General features: G+C 42.9%; 1 protein-coding gene across 1 annotated transcript; it reads left to right on the plus strand.

Moving 5' to 3' along the window:
* The first annotated feature begins 1,870 nt into the window (after positions 1-1,870).
* On the plus strand, positions 1,871-12,636 carry Agr2 (anterior gradient 2, protein disulphide isomerase family member). Its single transcript, XM_028768898.1, has 8 exons — positions 1,871-1,913; positions 4,422-4,567; positions 4,824-4,887; positions 5,004-5,056; positions 6,348-6,421; positions 7,499-7,562; positions 10,247-10,330; positions 12,407-12,636. Exons 2-8 carry the CDS (start codon positions 4,429-4,431, stop codon positions 12,454-12,456), a joined length of 528 nt encoding a protein of 175 aa, XP_028624731.1. The 5' UTR covers positions 1,871-1,913; positions 4,422-4,428; the 3' UTR covers positions 12,457-12,636.
* Positions 12,637-13,354: the final 718 nt, after the last annotated feature.

Consider the following 13,354-nt stretch of genomic DNA (forward strand, 5'->3'; position numbering starts at 1 on the left):
TATGACTATTTAGCCCTTAGTTCTATTCAAACCAGTATTTTACAGATTGAAGACACCAAAGATACAAAGAAACAAACAAAAAAAGAACAGTCAATAGCTTTCTAAAGGCCTTACAATTAGTTGAGGGCAGAGCTGGGAGCAAAGCCAGGGCTCTTGTACTCCATTTATCTTGGAAACTGGAAAATGGGTAGGATGGAAAATGGGTAAGATTTCAGTCAGCATCCTGCCTCCACTCACTGGATGATGATGTCAGAAATGTCACTGAACACCCTGAAACTTTAGTTTCCATGCCTGTAATGGGGCTATATGCAACAGTTCTGAGCAACATACTCATGAGAATAGAGTGAACTAGGGAAGGGGAAGCGACTTGGTGTGAACATAGGATTCATGCTTTGACAGAAACAGCACAGCCCGGGAAGCTGAAGCATTAAAGATCTACCTTCTCTCAATTCTGGCGGCTCCATACATCAGTATGTCAGCAGAGTTAGGTTCTTCTGCCCTTGGCCTGTAGATGAAGTCATCAATGTCCCTGTACCTCACCTCCCTTCTGTACTCATCTCTGACCTAATTCTTTCCTAAGAGTAACGGTCATATTAGATTAGGACCCAGTCTAATGACCTATTTCACTTACTTTCAATTAGTTATTCGCTTATTTCAATTACCTTCACTTTATTTACTTGCTGTGATGCTTGGGATCAAATTCAGAGCATTGCACATACTTTTCAAAAGCTTAATCTCTCTTTAAAACCCTCTCTCTGTCTGTATGGGCATCTTTTGTTGTCCTGGAGACTACAACCCATGGATTCTTTTGAGACACATCTCAACCATATCTCTTGATAATTAAAAACATCTCTGATTTGCTATAATTCATTATAATGATATAACAGCTATCTTGGAGTATTCCTGTGTCTAATCTCATGCTGGTAAAAATCTAGGTATGGTACAGCAAGGAGGAAGTAATTATTACAACATCCTGCACACACGGGAATGTCTGTGGCATCCTTGGTGCATCAGTCCTGAAGTAAAGCAAATGTCTACAGTAGCTTCGAGATGGGTGGGTGAGGGTAGTTCTTTTATGCTGCTAAGGCGGTACTGCGTGGTCATTCTTTGTGATCTCCTGATGTCATGATGCACGTGCGTGTGCACTCACACACACACACACACACACGCGCGCACACACATTTGCACACATATATTAATCATCAGGGCAATTATTAGCTCACAACATTAGCTTATCCTTATCCTTCCTTTTTTCAAAAGCCTAGACGGGAGTCCACAGGTGATTATTTGTGGGTTTTCTACCTGTAATTAAATCACATTTAAAACAAGAAGAAAGAGGAGGAGGAAGAAGAGGGGGAGAAGGAGAAGGGGGATATTGTGGAAAATTATGTGTATCGAGCATGGCCAGCTGCATTACTGTAAGAAGGGTTAGAAGTGTGAATCATCTTTTTTTTTTTTTTTAAGTTAGATAAATGCAATCTGCCCAAGAGGGAGGAAATTAATATCTATAAACCACAACTTCCATCCAATCACATACAGACAAATCAGCCTTCAGACCAATCAAATGTCTTCATTTAAAGCTTACCTGGATTTGGCACACTGCCCAGCTTTTCCAAAACTACTCACAATAATACCTTCAACAACAGTTAAACGCTGGTACTCAAACAAAATCAACAGCCTTTTCAATGACTCTTTAAAAAAAAAAAAAAAAAGGAACTTTTTAACCCAGAGAAGACAATTGCTTGGGAGAAGGAAAGTTTGCTTCTGAGTTAGCAACCTGTGGAAACAGGATTAGTGGGTGGGATTGGGGTGTGCTCTGCCCATAAATACAGGCTCAGAGCTGTGCTGGCACACTCAGAAGCTTGGACGGCAACCCTTGCGGCTCACACAAAGCAAGAGGGTGGGAAGCCCAGGTAAGGCAATTGACAAGCATTGCGCTTGCTAGAGTAAGCTTTGATTGCGGTGCACAGTTAACAGGTAGTCAAACAACAAGATGAAAGCAGGATTCCCAGGGCAGGAAGCAGGATCTGGAAAGAGTATCACCCAATCTAGTGGCAGCTTGCCGGGGCCTTTCTTTAGTTAAAAGTAGTGGAAGATTACATTCCTGCCTAGGTTCAGTGCGACACTTGCCCCTCAGGAAACTGGAGGTTTGTGAGTGGGAGGGTGAAATCAGAGTTTTCAAATCTGTGTTAAGGTTCGGAGAATCCTGTACCAGCCGCAGTTCCTCTCCTACTGGGAGAGTGTGCAAAGGCACACCGGCTCCTCCACTGTAAAAACTCAGCTCAGACGGCCCCCTGGGAATATATTTTTGCAAATCAGGAAACAGTTTTCTTAAGGCTTCTGCAGTTTTTAAGACTGTCAGAAGGGAGAGCTGGGCACTTTCTGAAGCAACAGAGTCATAGACACTGCCAGCGTGGACATTCATTGTTCAAGACAAGACGGGGGCAGAGCAACAGTAAAATGCACCAGTTTCAGGGGGTCAATGGCCCAGGGGTGGGGAGGTCTGTAAATTATCAACACCCCCCATGATGTCGTCAGACACTGGGGCTTTGTGTATTGAGGGATTTAGGAAGGATGTTTGTAGAGCAAACTGTGTGCAGAATAGAATGTTTACATCATGAAAATGCAGTACAGGGAATTTCAGAAAGTCATCTCAGAGCGGGATGTTTGTACAGCAGTGTTATATTAACCTTCCTTGGCGCATCCTGTCATAAAATGCATGGGACACATCAATAGTTCCAGCCTGTAAGCTGTTGCACTATTGCGAGGAGTCCTAAGAGCGGTTTATACAGCAGCAATTGATGGACTAAATACAGAGCTTTGCCACCAACTTACTTTTATATTTTCAACATACATAAGTGCTGCTATAAACAATAGTCAAATATTTGTTAATAAAGCCAATGAAGTTAATCTGTACTTCTGAATCAGCTTGTAGCCCAGAAATATTATAATGCTCACATGAAGTATTTCACCCAGCCTTAAATGTTAAGCAGAACTCATAGCGCTAAGAAGGCTGCTAGGTATAGCTAGATTATAATATACTTGAGTTGTTCTTATAAAATTTTAGATGATAAGAATCATTATTATCATTCCTGCACCCTTATGAATGTAGAAAAGTATGACATTATATCACTGCTTTGCCTTATATCTTTTCTGAGCCACTGTGTGTCTTTATTCTAAGACTTAGCCAGTTTAACAACTGGCCAGTTTAATTGAAGGCATCCCTTGGGACTGGTAACTAAGCAACACCTTTTTAATCATCTAGCCTAGCGAAGGTTCCCACTCAAGCACACATTTTATGAGGGTCTTCCTGCTTCCAAGCACTAAGCCAAGGCAATCTACTCTGCTTCCTTCCTAGCGACCATTTGACTTCATTCAAGACCTATACCAAAACTAGAGATGGACATGGTGATTCTACATTGCTTTCTGGGCAACTGTAGCATTTAGCTTTACCAGATTCTAAGTCTGCAGCAGCCTGTGGTGTAGCCTTCCTTCCTCCACCCTCGACATGTACCTTATTTTATAGCCCTATTCATGGTCATCCGCTGCAAGTCTAAGTAATCAACTTTCAAATAACAGAAGGGGAGAAGGGGGAATTTAACAAAAAAACACCTTGGGTTTTATTCTTATTGTCCGGGTCATGTACAACACAGAATACTTCTCTGCACTGGAGTAGATCCCCTCCCCTGCCTCTACAGCCCCAGACTAAGGTAAAAAAGTGCTCATCTGATTCCCATTAACTCAGAGCTAATGCCATTTGAGAAGATGCTCCACTAGGGAAAGGAATGAGTATCCAATGAAGTGGGAAAGCTAGTGTACTCTAAATGACAGAAGAATGCGGCCGTGTCATTCATATTCATTCTTCAATGGCAATGCTCCCATTTCAGTGGAAGGGTAAAGATATGCATGTTTAGGGTAACCATTTCTGGAAGGGCAGGTGGGAGTTAGCACTGTAAAATAGCATGATTCAGAAGACTTAGCTCTGAGCCTATTCCCAAAACCTTTCTATCTTTTTGAACTTTAGAATCTTCATCTACATAGTGAGACACTGAAGGGGGGAAATAAGAGGTACCCCCAAATTACCTTCCAGTACTATGCTTTTTTTAGTATAACTTTAAAATATACATTTCCTTAACAGAACATATATACATTTAGCTAGTTACATATTTTCTTAAAATACACATCTATTCTATTGCAAGATGCAACAAATATTATATATCCACTGATAGATAAAGCAATAGATGATGACGGCATAGACCATGGATGGATAGGTACCCATAATAAATGTCCCCAAGAAACTTCTGCATCCTGGGGGAAGGTGAGTTTCCACTCCTGCCTGGTGTCTGATCTCAGTGCCACCTGCTTTCCACTGATGCGATAGACTCTGCAATTCTCATTCTTTTCTGTTTATTTCCCCGTAGATTTACCATGGAGAAATTTTCAGTGTCCGCGATCCTGCTTCTTGTGGCCATCTCTGGTACTCTGGCCAAAGACACCACAGTCAAATCTGGAGCCAAAAAGGACCCAAAGGACTCTCGGCCCAAACTACCCCAGACCCTGTCCAGAGGTAGAAGTCGATCTTTTGTTGGCTCCCAATTGTAGCTTAATTCATAAAGACTCCATGACTCTTGGTGTCAAGTGTGTATGATGAAGATATTTGGAGATTTTTTTCCCTCTAGATTTAGCAGTTTATAATCAGTTTCTTTCTGGGGGTGTTTGTTCTTTGGTAATGAGTACCTGTTATCCAGGTCTTTACCATTACTGTTCAGCAGGTTTGAGCCTGAAACTGATGAATTTCAATACACCAACTCCTCTTGTTTTAGGTTGGGGTGATCAGCTCATCTGGACTCAGACATATGAAGAAGCCTTATACAAATCCAAGACAAGGTAAGACGGAGGATAATGTGGAGCTCCCTCGAATCTCTCATGTGCGCCATCTAGTGGTGACTATCAGTGGTTCATGGCATCCTATTAAAAGTCCAATGTCCTTTTCTCTCTCACAGCAACAGACCCTTGATGGTCATTCATCATTTGGACGAATGCCCACACAGTCAAGGTAATTTGTACTTCTACATTTCTTTTATAGGCTTTTATGTCAGGCCATGGTTTGGTTCACTCATCTTTACATTCCTAGAACCTAGCACTGTTCAACAAAAAAGAATATTTTAAAACATTTTTTAAAAAGAAATTTGAATATTTCCATGAGTTGAATTAGCATATTTTGAATAAGAAACTCTGGGGTTCGTGTTCAACTTCCTTCATCCTTTTCCATCCACTAAGTCATCAAACACCATCGGATTTGACATTAATGTATAGCTTCAGGCCAGCTCTGGTTTCACAAACACGCCACCTGCATGGTTGTACAGACTCCTCACATTTGATGTAATGAACATATCACTGTCTTCACTTAATGATCCTAACACAAGGGCCTCTGCACTTTCATTTTCCAGTGGTCTCTGTGTGTTAGGTAGCCCACCTTGCCCAAATCCAGCCTCCCATTGCCTCAGGGCTACCACCTTAGTCCAAGTCAACATCACGCCTTGTCTACAGTACTAAAGTAGTCATCTATGACCACACAAGTCAATGCTCTACATGGAAACCAGACTGATGCTGTTCGGCACAAATTAGATCCAGTCACGCATGCGCCTCAGTGGCTTCTCATCGCGAGTAAAGTTAAATCCCAATTCCTAGCCATGACCTTCAAGGCTGGACCTGATCTGGCCAGTATGTGATTTTTCTTCCCTGTCAAGATCACATATTCTCCCTCTGTCCAGCCTGCCTTCATGCTTCTCATCCTTTTTAACCAAGGCTATTAGGTTTCCTCTTACCCCTCTCCCTGCAGTGACCAATAGTCTTGGCAATCTGCTCCCCAAATGGACCACTCTGTGACCTCAGTATCACCTCCTAAAAAAAAGATCTGCCAAGGCAAACTAATAGTTCTTTAAGATTTTGCTTCACTTTATCTTCATGCTAAGTATGTATCTACACATGAAATTATTCCACGTGCAGTTATGTCGGGATTCCCACATGAGCATCTCAACTCTGGAAGCTGCATGTCCTTTTCTATTCCTGGTATTTTCCCTCATGTATCAAAGCATGTCTGCCACAAAGTAGCCATTTAGTAAATATGGTTTAAACATAATAAAGGGGTGAGTGAGCAAATAAATTAGGGAGTGAATGGAAGGAGCGCAGGCAGTCACAGTACAGAGAAAATATCCCAGATCACTCGCTGGAGGGGAAAACTAGGTCTTGTATTTAAAACACCATTCAGCTGAAAAGACAAGACAAAATAAAGGTTCTAATCAAAGCTGAGGTAAATGTCCAATAACTTTTTTCTTGTATTACAGCTTTAAAGAAAGTGTTTGCTGAAAATAAAGAAATCCAGAAACTGGCAGAGCAGTTTGTTCTCCTCAACCTGGTGGTAAGTCCCCCTCATCACTGCTCACGTCTCCTCCTGGTTCAATGTCTCATTCACTTCTTCTCTGTGTCTGTGTCACTCTGCATTAACTAGAATCACCTCCAAGTCCCATCATATAGACAAGAAACAAAAATATTTTAGTTTATTAATAATCTTTTTTTTGTAAAATTTGCATTGCTGGTATTGAGCCCGGGACCTAGCCGGGGACCTGTCTACCACTGAGCTACATCCTCAGCCCTTAGTTAGTAATTTATGTGGCACACTAGAGTTTTAATGTGGTAATTAATAATCTTATCTGAAAAATACAGCTCAGTGGTCAAGATCTCTGTGCTGCTATAGCAACTGGTTTCTGTGTTTTGCAAATATCTGCCTTCGTCCATCTCCCTACCACCCTGGCCCACTAGAGAGAGCTCTGGCTGTCCCTGTGTCTTGTACTTTAGCTTCCTTCCTACCTGCTGACTCACTTCCTCATCAGCAACCCTCCTGCTTTAGCGCATGCTCTGTAACAAGGTCTCCTACCTCATCCAATCACAGCTTCCCAAACTCGTCCTCCTTGAGTGGTGTTGTGCTTTAGGTATCGCATCCATTAGCCGCTTGCCTCGTGGCGCACTTCACACACTGCTCTTTCTTCTCCATGAAACTTGTCTTCTCATCTATGTCGTGAGCTCTCTTTAGAAGAGATTCTCTGGCAGTACTCGAGGCCATGGTACCGTCCTAGACGCATCCTCTTTTCTGATTAGTCTTTTTTTTTTAATTAGCATTCAAAGTAATGAATTCTGCTGTGGCACTTTCACATGCATTTTGTTTTGCTGCGTCCAACCCCACCAGTCTCTTTGCTCAACCCTAATGGCCTCCTTCTGTTTATATATTCTATAGCCCCCTTTCAACAACCCCCAAACCTCTCCTGATAACTGTGTTTCTTTCTTGTGGTGCTTTTTCTAATTCCAGGAAGATTTAATGGACACATTTTTGTGTCGGCAAGGTCTAAAATACCTAAAATAATAATAATAATAATAATAATAATAATAATAATAATAAACTAACAGCTGTTTTTGGTTTGGTTTGGTTTTTAAATTTCAGTATGAAACAACTGACAAGCACCTTTCTCCTGATGGACAGTATGTACCCAGAATCGTGTTTGTGGGTAAGTGGAGGTCCCAGTGATGTAAGACACACTGAAGATGATGCAGTTGCAGCCACACCCTGTCTCCCCACATCACACTCCTCATCCATCTCCCCAGCCTCCCCAGCCACTTCTCAATGAACAAGGTCATGCACCTCTGGCAAGCAGCAAGGGGCAAGACTTTCTGGGTGGGACTTAGTGTTACCTAATTCTCACAATATTTGCACCGGAAAGTGTGAACTACTATCTCCTCAAAAGACTTCTTTCCTTCTCTGTTCACTCTAACACCCATCTGCTCCAAGCACATCTGCAGAGGGATGCCATGGTCTCCTTCTTGCCTGTCAATCAGCTACCCAGCTTTTACTCTGCCCTTATTGGGGGATGACATATTAACAGGGCAGAGCTACATGTATTTCTGCCGACCATAAGAGGCCCAGGGTGAGGCTGTAGTAGGTTCTCAACTAGTGTTTGTTGAGAGGATTAATTAATATATGAAATTTGGCTTTAACCAGTCATACTGACTTAAGTGGCAATTAAGCCTACAGCCTAGCAGAGCTCATCCAGTGGGCAACCTGGGTAATTCATCAAAGCTTGTATTTAAAGTAAAGGGCAGAGCAGGGAGAAACCAGTGATGGGGGGGTGGGGGAGGGTTGAGCTAGAGCCTTCATTTGCAGAGGAGTCTGTCACCAAGGGCAATCTGAGGTCGTCTAGCAGTTCCAGGGAGGGGGTGGGCTTTTCTAAAAACTCTCCTGGAAGTTTCTGAGCGTATTCATCTCTTGTTGCCTTTAGCCTTAGTACAAACCCTGAGGCACTAACTTGTGAAGCTCACTGGTTCTCCATGCTAGCTGTGTGCTAGGATCACTGAAGGGTGAAAATTGGGCTACCCTGGCTGCACCTCGAACCAGTGACGTCAGATTCTCTAGGGGAGAAAGCAGGAAGCCACTGTTTGTAAGAGCCTTCAGGTTGTCTGAGTATACCACAGGTGTATAAAGGCTTTGTGTTCATCTAAGTGGAAGGTTAGGCTGTGTCTTAGTATTCGATCAAGTGGAGGTATCACCACTGAGTCTTTGTTGAACAAATGCTAATACTGGTCCTGGTCCAACATTCTGAAGTGACAAAGACGACCCCTCCAAAATGTGACAGACTGCAAACAGCCAGCCATTCTCACACGTCGCTTCCCCATTTCAGGACATTCACTTCAGGCACTAGTCAACATTCTTCCTGTCAGTTTTGGGAATCCAGCTCTGGACCTTGTACATGCTTGGCAAATGCTCTACTGTCAAGCTCCACCTCAGACCTCAGTCACCCCTTTAAGGCAAAGTGTCTCATTATCCCTCTCTCTATATATGTATCCCTATATATACCTCTATTATAATATATATTATATTATATATTAATATATATTATACCTCTATCTACCCTTTTACTGTTCTTCTGGGTGAGCCACACCTTTAAAGTGCCCTTTTTGTCTTGTTAATTACATAACTTCAACTTATATAAAAATAGCACAGAATGGGTTTGTCTAGGGGTTTTGTTGTTTGTTGACTTTTGCTTTTTTGAGACTTTCATGTAGTCCAGGTTAGCCTCAAACTCTCTATGTGTCCAAGAAGGACCTTGAACCCCTGATCTTCCTCTCTCCAGGCTCCAAGCCCGGAGATTACAGGCATGCATCACCATGCCCAGTTTAATAGATGGATTTAAACCCAGAGGAATACTTAGAGAGGGATAAAAGGGGAAATTTGTAAATCTCTATTTTTAAAGTGCAGCTGATTAACCATAAAATATTAAAAAATAAAAGTGGAAGGCACCATGTGTTTGTAGTTATCTGGCCCTGCTGTGCTTAGGGACTTGCATTCTTTTGTTTAAAGAAAGAACGAACAAGAGAGGACTGGGGATACAGCTCAACTGGCAGAGTGCTCAGCCAGCATGCACGAAGCCCTGAGTTTGTTTGCCAGACTGGGTAAACTGGGCATGGTGGCTCAGATCTAAAATTCCGGCACTCAACAGGCTGAGGCAGGAAAACTAATGAATTCAGGGCCAGCCTGATATACACAGTGAGATTCCTGTTAGCCTGGTCTACAGAGTGAGACTCAATCCAAAACAAACAAGCAAACAATAATAATAATGAAATAATAATGGGAAAAAAAAAAGAGCCAAAAAGACAGAGAATCAGTCGGAGCCTGGCTAACATTTTGCTCCTCTCCGACTCCCTCCCTCAGCAAATCGCATGCTTTACTCCATCCCTCACTTCTCAAACACCTCCAAGGAGGAGAAATCATAACGAAACAGCAGCATGAAATGTATCCAATTACCGAGGCTGTTCTATGCCAGGGGCAACAGAATCACTTAAAAATCTCACAGTAATTCTGTAGTAAAGAAACTAATATTTTCACAAAGAAAATTCACAGAATATGCACTGACCTATTTTCAGGGCACTTTAGATAAGATACCAGGGTTTGAAATCTTTTCCAAAAACATCACCGTGTGGCTGTTGAATGTTCCCTACACTGCTCTAGACTGCTGGGGTTGGGGGATGGGAGTAACTCCCTCCCGGGGGCGGGGGCGAGGTAGCAAAACAGACTGGCTGGAGCTCCACACTGCCCGAAGCAGTTTCTTTCACATGGCATGGAGACTACGCCTTCAACACACATACTATAGGCTCCCTGGAAGCAAAAGTGTTCCATCCTTGTACTTTATCTTTGCAGACCCATCCCTGACGGTGAGGGCAGACATCACTGGAAGATACTCAAACCGTCTCTACGCTTATGAACCTTCTGACACAGCTCTGTGTAAGTGTTGCCTCCAGCTTAGATGTCTGAGATACCTATTGCTATAGTAATGTGGGGGAGGCCCCGACTGAGATTGGGCAAGATCTCTGCCCAGAAGTGCCAGAGAATCTGTTTGACTTAGGCTAACCTTTTGCCTGTCGGCAAATCACATGCTTAACCCCATTGCCCACTTGGTAATCTTCTCAGTGGAAGACTGAGGTTCAGTTGAGGTATCTGTTCCGCCGGGAGAGTCCATCGCCACACTGCCTGCCCCTCAAGTTTTTTCCCTTCATGCAAGCCCTTCTGCCACAGAACTGCTGCAGAAGTTGTCACAACAGGCTTGCTTCAAATATCTCCCCATGTAATGAAAAGGGAAATAATCCAGTCCATTATGCTGTGGTTAAATTCAGACTCCCTTTAAGGACACAGCCAAAGATCTGAAGAGTTGCTAACTCCTCACTTTCTCGGTTGCCAAACAAGAGAGGGAGGGGAAGAGGCAGAGGGAGACAGAAAAAGACTGATTTAAGGCAGATGAGGCCAGTGGGAGGATACACTGTCATACATGATTAGTTCTTCTGGAAAGAAATAGGATTTTGTCCTGGGACCAGTCCTAGATACTCTCAGTGACTCCTAGAACCTCCCTAGCTGACCTTAGCCATTACCCACATGCTACCTTGGTTTTGGAGTCACGCTAACCACATTACTCAGTATGCACACTCGAGACAGGTTCATCACCGAAGAACTTTCTATTGGACTGTGCTGACTTAGAATAGTGATTACACTGGGGAGGAAAGCCTGGACCTGGGTACAGGAGAGCTCCCATGCTCCATTAGCAATGTCTCCAGCAAGTGCCTCCAGGACAAAGGGCAGCGTGTTCCAAGCATGGGCATCCGTGAGATTCAGGGTATGTCTTTGTAAGACGGAACTCATTAAGGGAAGGTCTTCTGTATGGATCGCCATGCCTTCCAGATTTAATAGTTACTTATAGAAGTGAATAAGTAGTTGCATGTACCTCCCCCCAGATCCCTCACTCTGCTTCACCAGTTCCTGCTGCTGATAATAGTAATCTAGAAGTTCGGGCTCTGGAGCAGTAGTTTCATTACTTGTTAACTGTTGCGTTTAAAACTCAGCATCTCTGAGCCTGGCCCACTGTTAGGAAACAAAGGCAAATAGTTTCTGTGGGGACTGACAGTCCTCACCCACACTGCGCCACCTCCTAAAACAACTGGCAGCAGCTGCACACACCTGTTAATATTCCTCATGAACATGATTTTAAATCTGCTTCCTAGCTAGGTGTGGTGGACTACACCTTTAATGCCAGCACTCAAAAGGTAGATCTCTGTGAGTTCAAGGCCATACTAGTTTACATAGCAAGTTCCAGACCAGCCAAAAGTACATGGTGAGCCTCTGTCCCACAAAGTAAACTAATTCATTAAATTAAAAACTAGAACTAAATTTGCTTCTTCCTTAGCCACAATAGCTTGATGCTGACAGAGCTGGTGCAGGTTCTTTGGGATGGAGAAACTGGAGGAGAAACTGCTAAAGAAGAACTGAGAACTGGGTTGCCAACAAAATCCATTTCACTCAACTATACTAAGAAATAATAAGATTACCAACTATTCACCCTAAGACTATAGGGTACTCTGTCAAACAATGAATTCAGTCCCTAAATGTTGGGTCTAACATCATTGATGTCTGTCTTAGTTAACTTTCTATTGCTACAAAGAGACACCATGACCAAGGCAACTTATTATAGTTTATTAGTAGCTTGTTTACAGTTTCAGAGGATGAGTTCCTGAACATCATGGTGGGAGCACAGCAGCAGGCAGGCAGGCATGGTGCTGGAGCAATTGCTGAGAGCTACACTGATACATACGCAGGAGGCAGGAGAGCGACTGGGCTTGGCTGGCCTTTGGAAACCTCAAAGCCCCCTTCCTATGTCCAACAAAGCCACACCTCCTATTCCTTCCCTAAATGTTAGTTCTACTAAACAGGGTACCAAGCTCACAAATATGTGAGTGTACGGGGGACATTCTCATCCAAACCACAATGTCATTTCTGAGGGTAACATGACTGTCCTAACTTTTCATCCATCAGTGCACGACAACATGAAGAAAGCTCTCAAGCTGCTAAAGACAGAATTGTAGAGCCAACTGTGTACCACATCAGGAGACGGGAAGGCAGAAGCACTGTGGACTTACAGATTACGCTACAGTTTTATGTTACAACAGATGTATTTTATAAACACCCACATGTGGGGAAATAATATTATTACCTACTACAGTAAAGCATGATTTTCTAGAAAATAAAGTCTTGTGAGAACTCCAGCTGAAGTGAGTTGTTTCTATTGGTTTTTCATAGAAAAGCTCTTTGGACCAGCCTAGCAGAGCAGCCCATGGCTGCCATCCCTGTACTGAGGCAGGACCACTGCCCTGGATCAGAGGCAAGCTTGAGCTACAGAGTGAGATACTGTGTCAAAAATGAAGGGAAAAAAAAACATTTTTTTCATTAGAAAAGGAGGAAAGGGGGAAGAAAAGCGCTATTTGGTTCTGGTTTATTCACTAAACAGCAACACTGGACATGCACAAAATGCTCATGGAAGAACAAGACAAAGCTAATCCAAACTATGGAGGTAGAAGCTGCCAAGGTTGTTGCCATCATCCTGACATACTATAGGGTCTTTCTGACACAGGCATGAGCTTACCCTGTAGAAATATTAAATAACATATGCTTTGGTGTAAAAGATTATACAGGAAGTGCCCTACCCTACACTCACACACACAAAATAGGATCTCATATGGATAACAGCCATTGCCATACCAGCTAGAAACTCCTAGGTACATAATTAGTAATTCCATTGTTTGCAGATTTTGCCTGATTTAGTGATCTCTGAAGAAAACCTATCAGGTGACTGTCTCCAGAAGACTCATCTGAAACAGATGAGATCATTTAGAACAGTCATGTAAAGATCACCTGCACCTCTCAAGACATCTTAGAGAAACCAGGAAGTGCCCTTGTCCAGATACAAATCTCAGAAGCCACAAA

The sequence above is a fragment of the Grammomys surdaster genome, unplaced genomic scaffold (assembly GCF_004785775.1).
Source record: "Grammomys surdaster isolate TR1022 unplaced genomic scaffold, NIH_TR_1.0 188, whole genome shotgun sequence".
NCBI classification, from domain to species: Eukaryota; Metazoa; Chordata; class Mammalia; order Rodentia; family Muridae; genus Grammomys; species Grammomys surdaster.

What these genes read in the sequence shown, in the direction of transcription:
- Agr2 (XM_028768898.1), top strand. Translation starts at nt 4,429, where the DNA reads ATGGAGAAATTTTCAGTGTCCGCGATCCTGCTTCTTGTGGCCATCTCT. An exon ending in TTATACAAATCCAAGACAAG is followed by an intron (nt 4,888 to 5,003) that starts GTAAGACGGAGG and finishes TCTCTCTCACAG; the next exon opens with CAACAGACCCTTGATGGTCA. An exon ending in TTGTTCTCCTCAACCTGGTG is followed by an intron (nt 6,422 to 7,498) that starts GTAAGTCCCCCT and finishes TTTAAATTTCAG; the next exon opens with TATGAAACAACTGACAAGCA.